This window comes from Etheostoma cragini, chromosome 4 (genome assembly GCF_013103735.1).
Source record: "Etheostoma cragini isolate CJK2018 chromosome 4, CSU_Ecrag_1.0, whole genome shotgun sequence".
In the NCBI taxonomy this organism is placed as follows: domain Eukaryota; kingdom Metazoa; phylum Chordata; class Actinopteri; order Perciformes; family Percidae; genus Etheostoma; species Etheostoma cragini.
This window is the reverse complement of record NC_048410.1, coordinates 6,883,386-6,905,576: the sequence shown is the minus strand read 5'-3', so window position 1 is coordinate 6,905,576 and position 22,191 is coordinate 6,883,386. Positions and strand designations below refer to the sequence as shown.

General features: G+C 40.5%; 3 protein-coding genes across 3 annotated transcripts in view; 1 reads left to right on the top strand and 2 right to left on the bottom strand.

The window, feature by feature from the left end:
• Positions 1–2,527: 2,527 nt before the first annotated feature.
• rpn1 (ribophorin I) lies at positions 2,528–9,895 on the bottom strand. Its single transcript, XM_034868370.1, has 10 exons — positions 9,526–9,895; positions 8,775–8,839; positions 8,064–8,370; positions 7,767–7,976; positions 7,485–7,677; positions 6,109–6,208; positions 5,869–6,007; positions 5,418–5,537; positions 3,932–4,177; positions 2,528–3,504 (listed from the first exon to the last, which is right to left on the bottom strand). The coding sequence occupies exons 1-10, from the start codon at positions 9,763–9,765 to the stop codon at positions 3,322–3,324; spliced, it is 1,803 nt and encodes a 600-aa protein (XP_034724261.1). The 5' UTR covers positions 9,766–9,895; the 3' UTR covers positions 2,528–3,321.
• Positions 9,896–13,649: 3,754 nt separating this feature from the next.
• rab7a (RAB7a, member RAS oncogene family) lies at positions 13,650–18,662 on the top strand. Its single transcript, XM_034868408.1, has 6 exons — positions 13,650–14,000; positions 16,002–16,064; positions 16,328–16,454; positions 17,718–17,936; positions 18,129–18,257; positions 18,385–18,662. Exons 2-6 carry the CDS (start codon positions 16,012–16,014, stop codon positions 18,478–18,480), a joined length of 624 nt encoding a protein of 207 aa, XP_034724299.1. The 5' UTR covers positions 13,650–14,000; positions 16,002–16,011; the 3' UTR covers positions 18,481–18,662.
• A 283-nt stretch (positions 18,663–18,945) lies between these two features.
• hmces (5-hydroxymethylcytosine binding, ES cell specific) overlaps positions 18,946–22,191 on the bottom strand; it is a 3,782-nt gene continuing 536 nt past the window's right edge. The window contains exons 2-7 of the mRNA XM_034868403.1: positions 22,059–22,115; positions 21,494–21,637; positions 21,158–21,376; positions 20,685–20,836; positions 20,404–20,596; positions 18,946–20,306 (exon numbers count right to left, since the gene is read on the bottom strand). Of these exons, the coding sequence (XP_034724294.1) occupies positions 20,118–20,306; positions 20,404–20,596; positions 20,685–20,836; positions 21,158–21,376; positions 21,494–21,637; positions 22,059–22,115 (954 nt within the window). The 3' untranslated portion in view covers positions 18,946–20,117. The remainder of the gene's footprint in view (positions 20,307–20,403; positions 20,597–20,684; positions 20,837–21,157; positions 21,377–21,493; positions 21,638–22,058; positions 22,116–22,191) is intronic.

The window sequence follows — 22,191 nt, the reverse complement described above, 5'->3', positions numbered from 1 at the left end:
ATGCATTGCAAAATGATGTGGGATGACAAGCGCCGTCTTCATTTATCTATGTATTTATGTGAGGCCTTGTATAGACAGTGGCAACACATTTCCTTGGTAAAGGACCATAAAGGATCTATCTATTCAGTGGCAATGCAGGTAATAGTCAATGGCTAAAAACAGCATCATTCTAAAACCTAATTCAAAGATTTTTCAGTGACTTCATGAAATTGGAGGGCTTGAATGTGGCCTATTTTAGGTTAATTGACAACACATTGCATAATTAAAGACCTCGCTTCTTACTTAGGATATGTGCCTGTATTTATCAAACCTTTAAGAATTACACTAAAGAGACCACTAAGTAAAATTACTTTGACAAATGAGACACATTTATCAAAGGACTTACTGCTAGTCACAGTTGATCACATTATTAATCATGCGCTGAGAATGAATGGCCAGACAGAGAAGCAATAGCCTACTGTTCTGCCCCACAAAGCCAAAACAGTAACAACAGTTTTAGTTAAAATTGAATTATCAATCAATGTATGTATTTGTCATGTGAAATCCTATAAAAATACAATTTCAGCTAATTGTGTCGCTATAATGAAAAGGTCCCTGCAGGGCCCTGCAGTCATGTTTGATGTTGTTTCCGTACCAAGCAGTGATGTTCCCCCGTCAGGACGCTCTCAATGATGCAGGAGTATAACTCCTCAGTATTTAAGGTTTGACCAAAATCTGACTGACACTCAGATCTGTTTTACCAGAAACACACACACAGAGTTAAAAACCAAACTGCTGGGACTGAGATACCCTTAAAAGCCCATTTTCCCTGTATTTGCTCAAATATGAATTCATGCAACTAGCTCATTAGCTCAATTAGACAAAAAGCTAAATAAACAACAAACATATTTTGTGAGATGTTTTCTCTATGCCTTTCAGATTGTCCAAACATACAATGTGGTGTCTAAATGCTTTTTTAGGTGCATAAAATGTAATAATGCATAAACATTTTTATAACGTCTGTTACAGTTTTGCAAAGTGCCTTAAAACTTCAAATACTTTTCTTTTCAACGTCACGTTTTTTTTGGACAATTGACACAATAACTAAACAATATACATATTAATTATATGTAAAATACAAATAGGGATTCAATAATAGGAAATCGGATGAATTGAAATCTCATTTGTTTGCTACTGGTAGCTTACATTAGAGAATACATGCAATACAGTTTATTTAATAACACAGTGGTAATGCATGGAGTTTTATGATGAATCATATTAGCTTTATTCTATTCCCCTAATCTTTTCTGAATTGTACATATTGGTCATATTGGCCAATATTGTACTGTCATTTCAAAAAAAGATCTCAAAAGCCCCATGCTAAGCTCTGGACAACAGCCATCTATAACCTACCAGCCCAAGATACTTATGAGGCTCTGTTAAATAAAAGTCAGAAGTAAATTGGTTACAAGCTAGACTGTGAATTGGAGTTTCAATTAAGTATTTCACATTTATTTTTAACTTAAGTTAAAAAAAATATATATTGTTATCAGTTTAATAAATATAGGCTCTGGTCCCCAAATTTTCAAACTGCTGTGTTATCATTATGAATCTCCATGCTGATGAATTCAGGTTCTTTTATTTTAAAGAAAGTTTTTCCAAGGCCAATCATTATTTCTATAAAGCCACACATTTAAAAAGGTTTTACAGACCCCAAAAGGAATCCTTCAATCATGTCAGTCCATCACTCAAACTCAGAGTGAGCTGATAGCATCATTGCAGAACGGCAAGCAGACATGAGCTCAGCGCTTTGTTCGACACAGTCACTGGTGTTGAGGTGGACGTGTGGGAGCAGCAGCAGTGTGAGAATGAGACTCTGCGGCTCTCCGAACTCTCATCGCTCCAAATCTCCACTTAAGTACAAACACACAAACAAAAATGCTATTGTGTGGCCTTCCACCAGCCCAGAGCATCAGTGCTAACAGACATTGTCTTTGCTTTCCCCCTGCTGTGTATTTTCAGAATGATTATTGTATGGCACATACAATATGTTAACATTATCATTGTGAGGGGAATGGAGCCTGTTATTATGGAGCAGGAAATGACCTGCCAGGACCCCTGCCGACCTCAGACTGACCCTAATGTTTTATCCTGGGCTTCTGACTGATCACGGCAGGTCTCTGCTGGCTGGGGAGGAGTGAGTTAAAAGGTGGGGTTACTCGAAAACAAGGAGTGCAACAATGTGCTGGAAATTCCCTCTGAGGTGCCAGTTTTAAACAGGGCACCAGTCAAAGTGCATATGTAGCTGGTTTGTGATTTCAGGATGTCATACTTTAATCTATATGTTAGCAGAATATTCAATGGCAGTGTAGTTTTGTTGAAGGGAAAGAAAAGCTTTCCAGAGTTTTGGTTCTTGACCCAAGTGCGCCCTCTTTTGAATAACCTAGGGTACTGCTTCCTCAAATGAAATAATACCCGAGCTGTAAACTAAAACTCTGTTGTCCATCTTTATACACCTGGTGTGTCTTCTAAAAAACATGCTAAATGATAAGTTTCTCAAAACTTTATTTCAAATTTGACAGCTTTCCACAGCATTGCCCATTTCACAAACATTTGTGTCCCATCTCCCATGTCTTTTCTCACAAGCTAATCTCATGTATTCACTAATCTCTTGGTCAAAAAACACCACTTACAAAACGAAATCATACAAAATGTAGAAAATATGACTGAGGAACATCAAAAACAAGTGTTTTGGATGACACAGAACTCAAGCTTCACAATTTTTCTTCAAATATAAACATTCAGGGGCAAGTAGAAAAAAGTTGTGAATGCAAAAGAGATACGATTGGAAGAAGATCACCTTCTTAAGAGCTAAAGGGGATTTAATCTTAGAATACGGCTTAGTGAGAAAAGACATGAGAACGGAAACACTTGGGCCCTTTTATTAGTTTTCCAAAAAAGTCCCATAACCAACATATTCAACAGGGGGGGTAAAATAATACAAAGTCGAGAACATGAAAATGGAAGAGTCAAGTTTGAGCAGTGTGACAAAGCAAGCGTATTTCAACAAACTCAAAAACTGACAAACAATAAAAGCCCAAAGTTGTGACGGAGCTGCTGTAGAGCTGGGCGCGCAGTGACCTTAGGTTTATCACAAGGCACGAGTGTTTGGATAAACCAGTCACTACTAGAAGATCAGATGTTAATTGTTCATGTCTGATGGTATAAAAAAAAAAAGTCTAAGCATTTGTGTCACATAGCATTCTCAATCATACAAACAGTCGGTTGTATGTTGTTGCAGGGGTGGTGTGTGTCTGTTTGTGTGTGTGTGACGGGAGTAGTTTAGAGGGTATCCAGCAGACTGTCAATGCGGCTGACGAGCTCTTGTCGCTTGCCAGTCAGAGTCTTCTCGCTCTCGATGTAAGCCTCCTTCTTGACCTTGCCCGCCACCAGCCGCTCGGCCTCCTGGCAGGAGCGACACACCAGCTCCTTCACCTGGCCGTCCAGCTTCTGCACCTCCCCGACCTTAGAGCACAGACAGGGGCCTTAACGTCACTCTACTTTCAGATTATACTGTGTTCCATTTACCTCAGAACTCAGAAGCCGAAGCTAGGAATGCCGTAACACCCGATTTGAGGCTTTTGCGTTCCATTTACAAGTCGGATTTTCATCGCTTTCATTAGCTCTAGCCAGGTTAGCCACTGTTTGTAGTGCCAGTTTATAAAAACGCATTACGCTGCTTTTTTTGTGCATACAAACAGCGTGACATGTCCATGGATTTTTAAGTTTGGGTACTCGGAGGTTGTCCAATGTCCAAGTTCCAAGCTCGGTAATCAGAAGTTAGGGGGCATGTTTCCAGCTTTGACCTTGGAAAATCTGACTTATAAGTACAAATGGAATGAATTAATTAATTCACGCCACTTAAATCTGTGCTCTCAAACACGTCACTCACCTTTTCAGCCAAGTCGGAGCCTTCGGCTTTGAGGCGAGCCTGTAGTGTGACGATATCGTTGGTGAGAGTGCGGTGGTCGGCCTCTAGAGTCTTCCGGCCGCTGTTGAGCGCCCCGGTGTCCCGGGACTGCTTGTAGCGATTGACCACCTCGTCCATGTGTCGGTACAGTCCCAGACGTTTGTTGACCAGAGTCAGCACCTGCTCGGTGATGGAGGCCACCTTCATACGCACCTCAGCCGCAGGGTCCTGATCAAAGAAGACAGACAGATTTGAAAATGTGAAGTGACAAGAATTGAATGAAGATAGAAGTATGTAGAATATTTGCTAAAGGAGGGGAGCGAAAGGATAAACAAGGCCAACAGAAAACAAGGCTGCCTTTGAAGAAACTAGGGATGTAACGATTACCAGTGTATTTTTCATTCAAAATATCCACATTAACGCGGTGGATTACCGATTCCCCTCGCGGTGGAAGGGGACCGAATGTAAAAGCTGTTAATTAACTTTTTCCCAAATTCTGTCTTGTTGAAGTGATGCATGTAGCCCAGAACGTAACTTTAAACTATTCTGTAGCTAAACTGTCATGGGTTATACTGCCTCGTTATCTTCAATAAGTGTTCTGCTACGATGTGGAAGTTTAGCTCGTGTTACAATATGACATTTTTTTGGAGTGAGAGAGAGAGACAGAGAGATATATTATTGAGCAGATAATATTGCTGTTGCTGTGTTTCTCATTGCATACCTGATAGATGTGCAGATTGTTTAATATTACTTGTGCAGCCACGTGTTGATATTCAGGTTGTTAGGGCAATTTGCTAGCAATCGTCAGTAAAACAGACTAGCACTGTGGAGTCACTTTGCTTAGCTATTAAAAGGTGTATAACAGTTTGCTCTGTTCTAGCTCTATGTGCTGTCATAGACATCTTTTTTTTCTCAGTTCGTGTTACTGAGCAATATGTTACATTTGTTAATTATTACAGAGAATGAATGTAATTCTTGGTACTGTTTCATGTTATGTGCTGGTGGCTACACCATTTAGTTTTGGTAAATAATGTTCACAGTAAGTCAAATGCTTATTAAATGTACATTATTATTTGCTTAAATTTAAGAACCACATCTAACTTCACATGTAACGTCAAATACAACTTCATGTTGGAGTTCTAAATAAATCTTCCAGGTTCTCAAAGTCAGACATCTCTGGATCAAGTTCCTACCGGACACCCTACAGCTGGCCAGTGTTTCAGTAGCCAATTTTCAATAGTTTTTACAAGCCTATTGCCTATATTTCTATAACTCTTATATAATACACACTGTTACACTTTTTGAAACTATTTCAGCTTGTGTAGGCCTATCAGTGCTTTCTGAACATACTGAACACAAAATACAGTGATAATACCGAGAAAACCCTGATCTTTTTGGTCACTATAACCGTGAGATTAAATTTTCATTCCGTTACATTCCTAGAAGAAACACATAAATGCTCTTCTACCTTTGTGATGGCAAAGTCCAGGCGGACATAAATGATGACAGTGAAGAAGAGGATGTAGAAGGCCCCTACAACCAAGAGAGGCTCCTGCAGCATCAGGATCCTGTTGAAGTTATAATGAACCTGGGAATCACAAAAGAGGTTTATTAACTTTGATTTGAATATAATTTCACATTTCATATTATAATTCCTATCAATAGTTTTTGGACATTTTATGCTTCTTAGATAAGAAAACGTATGGGAAAAGAGGAGAAATGGGGAACAACATGCAACAAAGATTCACCGCCAAATTTAGAACTATGTGGTCTGTGTTCTAACCCATAAGCCACGGGGACACCCTGTGACACGCTGTGGCATCAGTAACATGTTATGTTAGTCAAAGCAATCTTCTACTTGCTGGTAATTAATGTGTATGTATGCCCAAACTACCATCCTCTTCTACCGTTTGTCTTACCACAACATCCTGAATGTGATGCTCCACCAGGTTGTTCTTAGTGGCGACCAGCACTGGTCGGCCAAAGGTATCCAGATATGTATAGTGCAGCTGGTTTGGCTTGCGATCAATTTTGTAAGGTGTATCCACGTGGATGTTTCTGGTAGGACATGGCAGGGAAAATATGAGAAATCAGCATCAAATATGGCAGAAATCTCTTCGAAATCTGACGTATTGGAGATTTGCTTAAAAAACGCTGACCTGGCCCCCTCTGGCAGGATGATTTTCACAGTGAGGGCATCAATCACCTGGTCATCATACACATGGTCAACTAGTCTCATCTTCAGTGCATACTGGTCACCTAGAAAATAAAATGATGTGACACATTACCAACACACCCTGGGATTCAGTCTGAAAGGAAAGCCTGGGTTTGAATCATGATGACAGCAAGCAACTGTAAATCTGCCCTGCTGCGGTGGCCACTGAGCAACCTTGGTTGTTTCATTTATCAGCCTATACCCTTACCTGTTTGTACATTTTGAGTCCTGTCAGTAGCAAGAAAAACAAAAACTATCGGTGCTGCCTACACCGTGTTATCCTCCTGCTAGAGTTAGCACCCAACAGGCTTGAACAGGGGGAGTTTAAAACGTGTTTTTAGAACTTTAATTTTTTTAGAACTTTAACATTTTTTTTAAATCTAATGATTAAATAAGTTAGTGTCTCCAAACTTACCTTAATTATAACTTGTCTTCTGCTTGTTGTACTACAGCACTTTAAAAAAAATAAGCCTATTTTTATTTTTGAAAATGTTTGTATCTTTTTTCAGTGTTGTAGTTTGTAGACAGTCCACGAAGCACTCCTCGCAGTATCAACACAGGGACTAAACACAGCTGAATTGGCCCAACTTTCAGGCATTTCTTACGCATCTACTGCAGTCAGATTCACTGTGTTCACTTGGAAGTAATCACTTCACAAGGGTAGGCACTTTTTAATGAAATTTTGAACATAATAAAAAAACGTGCTAAAAACTTGTTTAAACCTGTTGGTTGCTAGCTATAGCAGGTGTTGAAATCGACCAGAATTCTCCTTTTTAAAACACAAGTATCAAATCAATCAAAGTTTTCTCCAATGTTTGGCTTAGTTAGGTTGTCAGTAGTCTATATCCACAACTTTCAACTTCTAGGATTGCTCCAACACTGGCAGAAATTCCGCTGGATGTCCTTTTCGGGCGGATGTCCAGTACCTTTTGCTTTCTCTGTGTTGACATTTTTAACTCTGGTCAAATCATGAGGACTATGGTTAACTGTTCCTCAGATCTCTGCAGGGTAAATCCAGACAGCTAGCTAGACTATCTGTCCAATCTGAGTTTTCAGTTGCATGACTAAAACAACTTTTGAATGTACACGTGTTCCACTAAAATAAGTTCCTTCCCGAGGCTATTTTTCAGCTGCGCTGGGGCTCCGTTTGGCGCCACCCAAGATGATGATTGGTTTATAGTTTGGTTTATGTAACATGCCAATAACCAGAGTAAATTTTTTCCGAACCCGGAATGCTGTGTGGACTAGCCAGACCCTCCTCCGCAGCGCTGTGGAGGAAGGCCTGGCAATGAAATACTAGGTTATCAGAGGTCAACTTACCTAGGGTGTAGAGGTACTCGTAGCTGGGCAAATTGTATCCAACCATGTAGTGGGTCTTCCAGCCTCCAAACAAGGGGAACCGAGGCCTGACCTCCACTTCCACTGAGTCTTCCAAAACCTGCAGATGGGAGGTGGAGATGTTGCCAATCTCATCTCTGTAGTAGACGTCCTGGGCCGAGGCAGGAAGGATAGTCTGTTGAGGAGAAAGCATATAGTCATCCTCATTTTTACCGTAACAATAAAAACAAAATCAGACGACAGAGCTTTATGTTTAAAAGACACCTTGAAGGATTTGACAGATGAGATGCCGCTGTCTGACTGCCGCTGATAATCGTAACGTGAAAAAGGCCCCTTCAGGACGGCCCCTGTGTGCCTCAGGTCAATGGTCTCTTCCACAGCAATGTTACCCCAGTGAGAGACCTCAATGGTCCGAGTGATGCTACTGATGGTGAGGAAAGGTGAGTTGTTTTCGTAATGGATCTTCAGTGTATCCTGTGGACAGTAAAGAACAACAACTGAACGTTTAGCAACTTTCTCGCAGCTTCACTTGATGCTTATCAAATCTGGTCAAAGCTGTACCTCGCTGAATGGAGCCACATCACGGAAAGGTCCATATTCAATGATCTCATCGTTCTTGCTGGGGTTACCCAGTTTGGTGTAGCTCTCCACCGTCTTGGAGGCTAGGCGAACACGCGTGGTCTGACTGCGGGTGGGGTACGGGGAGTACAGGTAGTGGTTCCCCTGAAAGACCACCAGCTGGCGCTCAGCCTGTGTGATGTGTGTGGGGAAGGGCTGCAGGACATGGCTAAATGTCATCTCCACCTTCGTTTTCAGCTGAGCACCTGGCGCCAGATTGGAGGGCAGCTGCACTTTGTAAAAAACCCCACTGTATGGGAACAAATGACAGATGAGCATAAGTAAGATAAATGTGCATGCTGTTGCAAAACATCTCTGGAACGACAAAATGCAATTTTCAGGAATTAATGTTTTGGAGGAGTTGTTTTAATACTATACATTACATAGTACATGAAAAGATGCCAAAATGAGCTAAATGTTCATTAATTAGTGTTCTAACAAGTATTGTTTTAGAATCAACCCCATTTGTTTTTTATATTAAAAGTCAATAGACTAACAAATCTGTTTTACAGGAAGGCTTGGGTTGCGGGTATTGATTGCTGGAGCAAGGAACTGTGGGACAACAATGTTAGTCTTGTATTTCCTAGGATAAATGGTAATTTACTTGTACAGGTTTGAGAATGTTTGATGACAATGATGAGTCCCATCTCATACCTTTGGCCCTGAATTGTTGTCTGTTGGAGTTCAAGTGTGCCATCCTCTTCCTCATCACCCTTCACCTGTGGAAATATGGTGGTTTGAGCATACTCTATTTGAAAGAAAAACACTTTCAAGAAAAATACAGAATGCAATGGATAATAGTTTATTCAAGGATCCGTTTGAAGCTTATTATTCTGTCTAAAAACAGAGCATCGTTAACAGACAGTTTCATACCTAGTGAAAGAGTGGAAGGGGGCAGGACTGCGCAGTCACACGCGGAAGTGAGCTGCCCAGCTTATACGTGTCATTCAGCCAGCACAGAGCGTGCAGCGTTGCGGAAGTTAACATGGTATTACCCACATCCTTAGCAATTCAAAACTAATTGATCTAATCTAGGTTGAGATGTCGCTGTTTGGTACATTTCTGCGCACAGCAAATGAGCTGATGGCAATACCGTGCAATAAGTTGCCTAATATAACATCACATGATGAACTAGTAGCTATCTGCAGGACTCATTGACTCAATAAGCCAAGCTAGTAGCTGGGATTTCATGCATTCAGTGAGCACACTGTAACATCGTATGGTAGCGTAGCATGTGCACAAATGCTGCTATAATTTTTGTGTAAATGCAACATTTGAGAGAACAGCAATATTTTGCACAGTTAAGAAATGAGCAACGTACTATACGCTGGCTAACAGGCTAAAGCTAGCGAGCAGGTTCCAGGCAGACATGTTGGCGTTATTTAATTCACTGGTGTTAGCTTACCGAAGCTCCGATGTATGCCAGATGCGGGGCCAGGTCAGCCTCTACCGCTAATGTGAAGCTGTGGACGGCTGAATGGCCCTGGTTGGACAGCACGATCTCCGCGGTGATCTTGGCCAGATGAGTGCCCAGGTCCACTGTCCTCTTCACGTCCTCGTTCACCAAACCGTCCGCTGAAACTTTAGAGCTCGCAGCAGCCAGGAGCAGCAGGCAAGCGGCGAGAATTTGCGACTTTCGAGTCATTGTTAGAGAAATTCAGAGCTGAAATACTGGGATAAAAGCGAACAGAATGAGGGTACGATAGAGCAGCAAAGAAAGGCCGCTGTGCCGCTCTACATCAGAAAGGATGACGCTTCATTCAGTCCGACGTGATGACGTCACGGCGCACTCTTTACACCGCGCGATGCGTGGTTGGCAACAATAGACTGTATCGGTCCATGTTGGCAACACACATCTCACCTCTCTATTTTATTTAATCAATCAGATTTTTATTTTGACCAAATTTTACATTTATGAATCCAAATTCCAAAATAAAACACCTAACTTCATAGAGCTATCCATTCACATTAAACACTGTATTTCTACTATAGCCTGTTGCAGTAATCAGAATCAGCTTTATTCGCCAGGTATGAGGACACATAAGAGGAATTTTTCTTTGGAGCATTGATGCTCACACTGTACACAAAACAACCAAAACAAAAAATATACACACAATATATACATACTATTAACAGAACAATAAAGGCATGAGTGCAATGAAGAGATCAATAAAAAAATAAGAAGGCTTTTAGAACACACACACACTTAGCCCACTTTTCAAATGCTTTATGTAAATTGAGTTTGAGTTTTCTTTTTACTATATTATTATTTTTGTATCTCCCCTGGCGTATTTGACCTGTTTGCATTGTATGCACTTATGGCTGTATACTTTTTACATGCGCAATAAAAAAAATATATATATATACTTTTTTAACAATGCTTGGTTGGGATGAATATATTGGCCTATGACATCATCAAATACTCAGATAGTATAGTAGACATGACCAAGAGAGAACATGGAAGTTGCTAATAGAGCTAGCTGGAAACCTGAGAAGTCCTTAAACTCAACATTACACAAAAGTCCAGCACCCAGACACTGTACACCTGCTGGAAAGGATGGACTAAACATCCCTGGATACTTCAGTGAACTTTATTCCAATAAAAAAAATGTATGACAATTTGGTAACTGAATTGTTAAATCTGTTGAGTAAAAATAAAACAATGTTTAATTTACTTATATGTCACTTTGGATTAAAGCATCTGCTAAATTACAAAAATGTAAATGAATGTGTAAGAAGTGGCCACTGACTGTCCAGGTGCTGGGGGTTTCCGCTCCTCTATTCACATGTAGCCTTAAACCTGGTGTCACTTTAGCAGTTGAATTAAGCCATATCCTTATATTTATCCACACTGTGATGGAAGCACACTTCCACACATCCCACCTTTCACATCTGACCACCCCTGACCAAATGGAGCCCATATTTTAGGGTATTGTTATACCCATTTACAACGTTTTAATGTTATGAATGCTTGGTAAACAGTTTTCAGAATCCAGATAGGAAATCCACATTATTGTAAATTATTATTATTTATTTATATTAAGGAACCTTTCATGGTTGTTCCTGATTCTGATACACCCTCAGATGGTACCAGCAGTTAGACCAGGACCATCGCCCCTATAGAGGAGCCCTGTTTCTTCCCCCTAGCAGATTCCAGCATCTGTGGAGCAGAGTCCATGCTGACTGAGAGAAACCTTTGCAGAGGCCTCAAGTGAAGCACTACAGACAGCTGGATGAGTCCAACAGTGTGGAATCAACTAACCTGATGTGCACTATTGTTAAAAACCCTGGAAAGGTTAGCTTCACAGGAATAGCACAATGATGACATTCCTGCCTACTGCAAAAAAAACTGAGGACCGAATGTAGACGTTGCCCCCACTACTACCATTACTGCCACATTTCCAGCACCAGGTGGACAACTGGTAGATCACAGCCTGTGAAACCTCTACTAAAATCCATTTTACTTATCTGTAATGTTGAATTGTCATTTATCTTCTTTAAAACTTGAGAAAGTATCAGTGGAAGTGGAAGGCCAGTGGAGCTCTGCAGGAAGTGGAGGAGCGCATACAACACGCAGGCATCATGGGCCTGGTAAGCCAGGGGATGCTGGGCCTGGGAGTCATCACCCAAGCAAGCTGGAAGGAGGCAAGGGCAAGGGACCAGAAAGGGATGGTGCAGAAGGAGCTTCGGGCTGTGGAGGAAGAGAGCAGACAAGCCAGGGCATTAGCCATGAAACGGCAAGGCATCTGGACCCGGTGGAAAAGTGTCCAATGAAGATCCCTCAGTTGGAAGGACATCTGGAACGTGGAGGGGCATCGGATAAAGTTCCTCCTTAGCTCCATGTACGATGTACTGCCAGTACCAACAAACCTCCAAAGATGGAGACTGACAGAGGATCAGTCCTTTGCACATTGCATGGACTGGAGAAGGAGATGAAGCAGAAAATAACCAAGGTCCAAGACAAAAGCCCCCCCTGATTGGCTTTCTCAGGCTTGGGTAAAAGGCAGGCAAGGAGGACAGATGTTTAGGAATCCTTGGTATAGCAGAGGACTGGGAGATGAGAGTTGACTTCGGAAGCAACTCAAGTTTCCAGAGGAGATTGCCGTCACCAACCTCCAACCAAAAATTGTGCTCTGGTCCCAGGCATCAAGGCAGGTGGCTCTATGGAGCTGACAGTATACCCTGGGAGAAAAGGATTGAAGAGGACGCAAGTTAGAAAAGTATCAGTCCCTCATCTTCGAGAGCCAGCAGAGGGGTTGGAGAACCTGGAATCTACCGGTGGGGGTGAGTTGAAGGGGGTTCCCAATACAGTCATTGTGGAGTGCATTGGGGATGCTTGTGGTTAGAGGGGCAACCCGCAGTAACCTGGTGAACAACATATCAAAGCAGGTAGAGACAGCATCCAGATGGCTTTAGTTAAAGAGGAGCAAGCGATGGTTAAACCAGGCTGGCAAGGGGTGCGGGGGCCAGAGCTGAGGGGTTAAGTCCTGAATGGCCAAGGGAGCAGTTCCAGGATGCTGGTTCTGTTGTCAAGCCCCATTGAGGTGTCGTGGGTTAGTTGACAAAACACCAGTGAGGTGGGGGGCCCACTTGAAAACCCAGTGAAGTCAACGGGTCTGAACAGGCAGCTCTGCGACATAACCTATCCTTTAAAGACACTGTTAAATTCTAAAGAGACTTGTGGAAAAATATGTAAATGGGTGGAACTAATAAAATATAAGTCCTCTAAAACAAAATATAAGGAAAACACTTATGGTAGTTATGTTACTGTTACTTTATCCAGATATTTTTGGTCCTCCTGGTTTACAGTGGGAGAAAGCATGGGGAATCTAATAAATACTGTATCAATAACCAGCTTGAGACAGTGTCTTTCAAGCTATAATTTACCTGGTTAATGTCAAGGTCAAGGTACGTTTATTTAGGTAGGCTAGATTTGGTTTACAGTGAGTGATGAGTGGGTCGGCCTTCCTTCAAACACACACACACACACACACACACACACACACACACACACACACACACACACACACACAATCAGCAGAACAGAGTAGAACTTAACGTGACCAAGTGACAACATTAAAAAAAAATGTAGTTAAAAAACAATCAACAAACCAATAAAAATGACAAAAGATTAGATTAGCAAAGAGAGGATTGAAAATAACATGCTTTGGTGAATTCTGCCCAACTGAATTATACAATGCTAAAAGAAAAAGTGGTTATGTGGTTTAATGCTATAGGTAGTTTCAAATGTAGTTTTCAGTAGTGTAATGTCAGCTGTTAGGTGTTTGTTTTATGACAGTTATAGCTTTTTTTTAAACTGTAGCAGTATGGAATTGTGAGCTGTACGTACCAGCCATGTAGGGCTGCTGTGTGACCACGCATATCTTCTGACAGAGAAATGCTATTACACCTATAGGGTATTATAACTGAAGACACTGTGTTATTGTTATTGACTTCTCAAATTCCTATGGAGCAAGCATATGGGAACAAGGCGTGTCCAGTGCGTGACGTCAGCCCTCACCGACAGTGCTTGTTTTGGAGGAAGTGACCAGAACTCGGCTAGCAGCTAGCACGTTAGCTTGACAGGGAAAGCAAGCGTCAAACGGGAACGGAGCGAAATAGACCATTGTACTAAATCGCTTCTGTTACACGAAGGGAGATATACATCGGCAGTGGCAGTGTTGATTTTGATAAGTAGGGTTAGCTGCGAGGCTAGCTATCAGAGAGTATTTAGCTGTCGACGCTCTAAACGTGTTGTTTTTTTTACGGCAGACTTTATAGGAGCTGTTAGCTCGGCTGCGCGTTAGCTAGCTAACGCTTCCAACCGAGGCAGAAGAAAAGTCCACTTTGATATTTTATTTCTGCAGGATCATCGCCCAGGTTGGTTTGTCGTGACTTCTGATATTGATTTTGCTAACGATATATTACTAATAAAGCTGACGACAACTGTTTTACATGTATTAATAACGCCTTTTTTTTTTAGCCCAACGTTAGCTTAAATTAAGAAGTGTCACTGATGTATGGTAGCTAACTGTAACGTTATTTGACACGGTAAAAACGTTTGGCTTTAAATGTTTTGAAATGAGTCTTAAATGATACTGTTTCCCCACCTATGTTTCATCGTTATTTTCCATTTGCTTAACGTTATTTATCTATATATTGTTATTTATCTTTTTTACCTCCAAATGTACTGTGTGTATTCTACCCTGGCAACCTTTGCAAATGTGTTTGATGTCTTTATGATTGTTAGGTAAAATATCGAGCTAGGACTCTACGTACGTTAATTAAGTGGAAATACGAACAACCAGGTCGACAGATTTATCATAACTATGGATTTTACCGGTGTGTGAATTTTGCTGTGCTAATCATGCATGCCAAGTCATGGTTGCGTTAGTCCTGTGTTTTAAAACCATGTGATCAGTCCCTGACACAGTGTCATGGGGTGCAGATTATGAGAGCAGCACCGATAGCTCTATGCTAGTTTTGCCTCATAATGGCAGTAATGTGGACTCAAGCCGTGGCTTTTCAATAACATCAGTAGCTCTAAACGTGAAGTGATGTGTGGAGAAAACTATGATTGTGTTGTTGTTTGTTCCCCCCAATTTTGCCTTTTCCAAAGTCTAACCCGAATATAGTGGTGATTCAAAGCCTGTCGGTAAAAGAGTTTGGACTTCGGTCATTACAGCAGTATAAGGTGGTTTATTAATAAAAAAAGCACACTCAGTCAAATTGAGAAATTCTTGGTGGTGTCTTGGCATATGAGAATATTTAATCAGCCAATTATTTATGTACAAAAATAATCTGTACACCAACTGTGAGGAAATGTAGCCTAGTTATAACTTACATTATTATAAGTGGTGATTTATACATTACTTAGAAAAAACGATTGCACCACGGAGAAAGGTTACAGCTGTTTAAATCAATGAAGAAGACACAGTTCTGCATTACATGATATGAAAGTAATGAAAACAATTGGGATCTTAGATCAAGCAAATATAGATGTGTAAATGGGTGATGAACTCCTACATTTGAGGAAGACCTGAGGATAGTTTAGCCTTAAAATGAGTGCAGCTGTTTTTCCAAAAGATGTTGGAGCTGTTTATTTGTAGCAATTATATGTAGTTATTAAAATCTGTCAAGTCTGTGTGTAGATCATGATTGAAGTGCAACACCTGCTTGTTTGGTAGGACAAATAATGTCTCAAGTGGGGCGGCATTATGATGCAATGCAGTATAGACATGCAACTATTAAAAAAATTCATGATTCCATCCAGTATGTTTTGGTTTAACTGGGTGTGTTACATTTTTGTTTTCATTTTATTGTAATGTTCAGCTTTATAAAGGTACAATAGTTGTATCTTGGAATGAAACAATGTTGTTTCTTCCATTGATAGTTTGTATAAATATAACATAAATATCACAAAATAAACACTGTATAACAATAACAACTAGTTGTGGTGCTAAAAATAGGAGAAATAGTATAGCTCAACAGCCCTAGCAGTGCATTGTTCAATTTATTTTGGAAAAGGGAAAAAAGGCATAGGGAATTGTTTGTTTCGTGAATTGAATTTAGAACTTCATGGTACAATGTGGTCTAGCATATTGTTTTACCCGTTATTTTTTCTTTGTTTGTGAAGTGAAGGAAACGCACATTTGTAAGACACTGAACTTGGTTTCATTCCTAGAACAGGCCTTTTTCTTTGGAGTGTATTTCGAGACGCACAGAGGCCTTGTCGTCTTTCATTGAAATCTCTTGGCCAATGTCAAAAGGGTCATCACTACAGCATGGCTCTATCCATGTTGTTTGAGCAACTCCAGCATTGATCTTCTTATATTAGGAGTTTTCTTTTCCCTCTAATCTGTTTTCTTTTGGTCTTCATAGCTGCGGCACAATGACATCAAGGAAGAAAGTACTACTCAAAGTCATCATCCTCGGAGACTCTGGGTGAGTGTTGTTGAGCCATAACCTCACTGCTAAAAGACTGGGACAACACTAAGGATGGATGCCTGATGGTTTATTGTAAAGAAAACACTTAATTGGTGTATTAAATGTAGTCTGATATGCTCACTCTAATACAGCAAGCAAGGGATGTTTTCTGTGCTTCACAAATCTATGCTCAGTACATCACAGTGACTTTTTCTGTTTCGCTTGCCTCTGCCCATAATATGCTCTAAATGTTGTTCTGTGATTCATTTTTTTTCTCTTAGAGTTGGGAAGACCTCGTTGATGAACCAGTATGTGAATAAGAAGTTCAGTAACCAGTACAAAGCTACAATAGGAGCGGATTTCCTGACGAAAGAAGTCATGGTGGATGACAGACTGGTCACAATGCAGGTACTGAGGAAATTGTAAACAGGCAAGAATGCCATACTGGCTTATATCTAATTGAAACACAATCTTCATATTGAAAACATTCAATACAATAAAAAGCTAATACATTGTTTTGAAAAAAATACATGCTAATTATTATTCCCCTCAACAATGGACTACCAACAGTTTTAATGGTGTACAGTAAATTTATAATTTCTTCCTATGTCTGTTCTGTAAAAGCAATTTATATATCCATTAAAGGTGCTCTAAGTAATGTCACGTGTCTTTTAGGCTACATTTGTTGTCACATACAGCAAACATCTCCTCACTGTCCGTGAGCCGCCTGTCCCCAGAACACATTGTAAAAAAACGCGGCCTCTGTAGACAGCCCGGGTTCTACAAACAGCAACAAAAACAAACTCTGTCCACCTGCACCACAAAGCATACACAAACAGTGTTCCAGCCAATAAGCAACAAGAAAGATTCGGGGGTGGGGGGGGGTTTGTGCGCGGAAGCACAGAAGGGAGAGGACGGGATGAGGAGGAGGAAGGGGCAAACTAGTCTCGTTTTGTTTGAAAATACTTGGAACGTCAACAAGAAGTAACGTCACCCAACATCGCTTAGAGCACCTTTTAAGTAACACATTTTTTAAGGCTTTACCGTGGTTAGTGGAGTTAAGGTCAAAATCAGAATAAAAAAAGTATTTCCCTGCTGGGAACATGGTCTTTTTTTTTTTTTTTGAAAACTGGGCTGTTTATGCACCGATAGAAACAAATAATTATGAAATTGTTGCTACATGACCAGAGAACTATGAGAAAAAGGGCTTTTGCTGAGAGGTAGACATATTACTATTACTATCTACTTTGGTGACTACGAGGAAAAAGAATCTACAAAGCTGTTTCTTTCTTCATAAACATATGTGTAATGTGTATCCTAACAGAGTGAAAACATTGCAATTTCCCTTGAGGGATAAAGTATAAATTAATTTTATAATTTATTATTATGGCTTGTGATGCTGAGTAAAAAAAAAAGATAAGGCAAACAACACAACACTTTTAATGGTTTAAAAAAAAAAGTCTTAGTTTCTTGTATGCTGGCTTTTACGGCAACTCGCATAACTCCAGACTTCATTGGCTATCGAACAAATAGTCAGTAATTAGGGAGATCTGGTTAATGTGAACCATGTAATCACTACAGTCAAAGTATTACCTTAAGCTCTTTATCTAGGATAATCTGATTTATTTTGTGCATGTAAACACATCATGTCTTCTCTATTCTGTGTCTCAGATTTGGGACACAGCAGGTCAGGAGAGGTTCCAGTCCTTAGGTGTAGCGTTCTACCGTGGAGCAGACTGCTGCGTCCTGGTGTTTGATGTGACCGCACCCAACACCTTCAAGACTCTAGACAGCTGGAGAGACGAGTTCTTGATCCAGGCCAGCCCTCGAGACCCGGAGAATTTCCCCTTTGTTGTGCTGGGCAATAAGATCGACCTGGAGAACAGACAGGTGGGTCCAGATGATCACGTTTATATTTGCCGGGTGACATTATCTGCAACACTTGTATTTTTTTCCAAGGAAATGTGTTTAGTTTGTTGTGAGTCATTTTTTAACGGTTTAAAAAAAAAAAAATGGATTAAACAATCATTCTCGCATGTCCGATGTTTCTTAGTATAGCATCAGCTCTTTTTTTTGTTTCAGGTAACAACCAAGCGAGCACAGGCTTGGTGTCAAAGTAAGAACAACATCCCATATTTCGAAACCAGTGCCAAGGAGGCAATCAATGTGGAGCAGGCCTTCCAGACTATTGCACGCAACGCCCTCAAACAGGTAACGGAGGCCAGCAGGAAATCCTATCCCAACAGTTTGTCCCAGGCTTGTGAACGTTGAGAAATAACATTCATCAGCATCTGTTTCTGTGAGAGCTGGGTGATGCAACTACGTTGTCTGATTTCAGGAGACCGAAGTGGAGTTGTACAACGAGTTCCCTGAGCCAATAAAGCTGGACAGGAACGAGCGAGCCAAGCCGTCAGCGGAGACCTGCAGCTGCTGAGGAATCTGAAGATCTTCTGGGGGGGGAGGGAGGGCCCTCACTACCCTGTCTTGCCTTGTCTATACATCCCTTATCCCATGGCCCACTGTGTTAATCCTTAATGTCCAACATACAAGCAGCATCCAACTCATTGAGTATACTACTACACACAGACATGCTGCACTCACCTTATGTATACAAAACACATTTTCTATAAAATACGAGTCTCCTAGCCCAAAGAACACCTTAGAGAAACATAATGGAATTTACCTGTACGATGCTTATTAGTTCAGTGTTTCCTTATGTACTTTTTCATGGCGGTGGTGGTTTGGGCCAACCTCATTTTCAGTTCCATAAATATACAGTATCGCTGCTTTCACACACAGTTTTGGTTCCAACTGCTTTTTACTTGGATACTTCAAGTTATAAATCAAAGCATTATCTCTACATGTTTGTGTGAAAGTTGGAAAACTAATGTTTGTTTGTTTGTTTGTTTTAAATCAGTTTCTTTAGCAGTGGTAGTTTTCTTACTTTCGTGGCCCGCCACTGTGGCATGAATAGAGGAAACACTGCTCCCCCCATTTTACTCATTTGTATTGTGGCTTAAATTTGTTTAAATCAAAGAAAACATGTAACCATGGTTTCACTGAACCTCATGCAATATATATATATATATATAAAAAAAAACTGAAGTAGTAAAGATTAGACTGTGCATGTGGGTCACATTATTATGCTGCCTGCTGATTTTTGTTGATTGGCAAATAATTTAAAAAAATCCAGTTCCATGAAAAGTCCATCATACAAGTGTGTACAGATTTTTTTTTGCACTTTGTTTTTCATCCACAATTGCTGAAGACATCTCATTTTGGAGCCACAATAAATGCAATTGTAGCTCAGGTTGAGGACATCGTGTGAATGCAAACTCAGCTCCTTGATGTAGGTGCGGTCCCTAATGAAGGTTGATTTTGTAATCAAGTTATTCATGGTACATTTGACGTGGGAATGAACAAAATTAAGACAGCATGTCATTCTACCCGATGTCCTGAAGAGACTTTTCTCAAGTATAAATATTCATAACGGATGCTATTAGTTAGTATGTTTCTCTTTACTGTCAACTATTGCAAGACTTTGTATATTTGCAAATCTGTCAATCATTGTGTAGGGAAGGCAAAAAGTTGTGTTGTAAATCTCCATATCTGACTGCCCGTTGCTCATCTTGGCAAAACAAAAGTGCTTGACATTTCTTTTAACTGATCGGATCTTTAACTGTCTGTATTATGTTAATTAAACGTTGAAATGCATTATAGATTACAAAAAAGCATACATACTGTAACTTTAAAAAAAGGGGGGTATTGGCATTCATCATTATATTATGATAAATGCATAGCATCAACATTGTTTCTAAATGTCTTTGCGTTTCAAGTAATAAGGGTAATAAAATTCTTGAATAAAGAATGCTTTGTAAATGTTTATTTGTGACATTTATTAATCATTTTAAATATAGTATATCTGTAGCTTTTTTATTGCAATTAAAAGTTAGTAAGCAAAAGCATAAGTTTTTCAAAAAGTGTCAAAATATTAGTTACAAAGTCTTATTTGGATAAAATGCCTAAATGTTCTTTTAAAAACTGCAGAGTTTTTAGTCCCAGTTCATATCTTCATTTGGCTCTTGGTTTCTTATTAGCTCCCTGAAGCCAATGCCGAAGTGCTCCTGTAGACTTGCACTGAACCTTTTTGCTTTCGCTCTCTTCTTTACTCTCACAAGTGTTGGGCTCCTTACTCTTTGAAGGTGTGCTGCTTGTCAGCCATCTCATCATCATCTTACTGCTGGCGGTGGGCTTGGGCTCCTAGGGGATCAAGGGTCATATTTGTCAGCTTAAACCACTAAAGAACTACATTTTCTTACTACAGTGAGAGAAAAAAAAAAAAAAAAAAATCCGATACCTTTTTGCTTTTGAGATCAATTGGCTGAAGGCACTCTGGAGAGTTGTTGCGGGAGTTGTTTACTAGCGAAGAGACAGGATGAAAAGTCAAAGTGTTTTTAGACTGGAGCAGTTTCAAGGCATCTAGAGACTTCACATCTCCAAAGTCCAGCCATCTTCTCACTTCTTCCTCTCCATCCAGGATTGCTGGCATCCTAAATCACAACCACACAGTAATTTAGAAATGTATACAAACACAAATGAAAAAAAATGAAAAGTAATTTCCCCATTAACTATCCATACCTATCATGGATGCTTTCCAGGCTTGGGGAAGCATTAACAGTGATTACACTGTATGTGTAAAGGGGTTCTCCACCATCTGGTGTCCAGCAGTCAAACACTCCAGCCATAGTTAGCAACTTCCATCCAGTCCACTCCCCTGGTGCTTCTCCTCCCTGGCAACCACAGCATAGAGCAGAGTGGTATGGCCACAAGAATAAGCAGGTTTTATTAATAAAAAGTGACACACTTTGTTGGAATGGTTGTAATTTTTTTACACAAATACCAGAATCAAAACTGAAGCATGGGTTTGTATATGGTATGAATGGTAAAGAAACACCTGGTGGACACATGCACATTTTTGCTTTGACTCCTCTCCCACACAGGACATTTTAAGCCATGGTAACTTCCGCCACAGCTGCATTCTCTCTACTTCTACTCTGGATGAAAGCAAATGTTCATGGTGCTTATATTTCTATAGAAAATCCAATAAGAACCTCTGTCAAGTCATGGGAGGCCTCCTCTGGAGGGCTCACTGTCTCTGAATTCTCCTTATTGCAGGCTGAGGTTGTGGGTTGATCCCTGGTTTTCTTATAAGTGGTCCCCTGAGTCTGAGGAAAGTATATGAAGAAAGGCTGCTTGTCTTTTTCCTTCCTCCTCCACTCATAAAAGCCATCAGCCAGGATCACACAACGTTGCCCTTTTATCAGAGGGTCCTTTTGGAAGATGGCAAAGTGATTAGACACTTATGTGTGCATACATCTAGCACAGGGACCAAGACATAAAAAACAGGAAAGATCATATATTTTTACGGTGCATTAAACTGCATGCACCTTGTATGATTTTTTCTCCAATATATTCTCACTGCGGCAGTTGTTGGTGCTGTATTGCATCTTGCTCGGGTCATTCTCCTTGAACCAGGCAGGTACCAGGCCCCAACGCATGGAGGCCAACACACACTCATCAACCGGAGCATTCTGAAGACATAGGAGTGAACACAATAAAGTGAGTACCTGTTATTTAATGCCATGACCCTGCAGTACACACTACCCTTTGGGTACTGCTTATAATGGTCCATTATTGAGACTGTGACAGAGAAGAGTTCATGTGGTGTTGCTGCGCTGTCTATTGTTGTCCGTATTGAATCATTAACAGATTACCGATGATATGTAGAAGTTTAGATGTTTCCCTCCTTTAAAAATTCCGTAGCGCCCCCTTCCCAAGGTTAAGATTTGGTTCAGGTTTAGGTAGGGGAAACTGATCTCAACGGGGTTATTTAGACCAACTAAAGGGGTTTTAGCGCAAAATCTTTACATCTACGTTACCTCTTTGGTACCCTTCAATTGAAACAGTGTATGCATCTCACTCAGGCACGGGAAGATCCAGTTGTAACCTTACCTTATCAAAATGCCTCTTGGATAGCAGGACGGGACTCATAGACTGCGGGCTCTTGTTACTGCGGTCAAGCCAGCCGACACTCGGATCGCCGTGGTCAAATCAGCCGACACTCAATTTGTAGTACGCGATTTTA

Coding starts and splice junctions, on each gene's coding strand:
- rab7a (XM_034868408.1), top strand. CDS start 16,012: ATGACATCAAGGAAGAAAGTACTACTCAAAGTCATCATCCTCGGAGAC. Junction 16,455..17,717: donor ACAGACTGGTCACAATGCAG/GTACTGAGGAAA, acceptor TCTGTGTCTCAG/ATTTGGGACACAGCAGGTCA. Junction 17,937..18,128: donor TCGACCTGGAGAACAGACAG/GTGGGTCCAGAT, acceptor TTTTTGTTTCAG/GTAACAACCAAGCGAGCACA.
- rpn1 (XM_034868370.1), bottom strand. CDS start 9,765: ATGACTCGAAAGTCGCAAATTCTCGCCGCTTGCCTGCTGCTCCTGGCT. Junction 4,178..5,417: donor TGGACTTTGCCATCACAAAG/GTAGAAGAGCAT, acceptor TTCTTTGATCAG/GACCCTGCGGCTGAGGTGCG. Junction 3,505..3,931: donor GCTCCGACTTGGCTGAAAAG/GTGAGTGACGTG, acceptor CTGTGCTCTAAG/GTCGGGGAGGTGCAGAAGCT.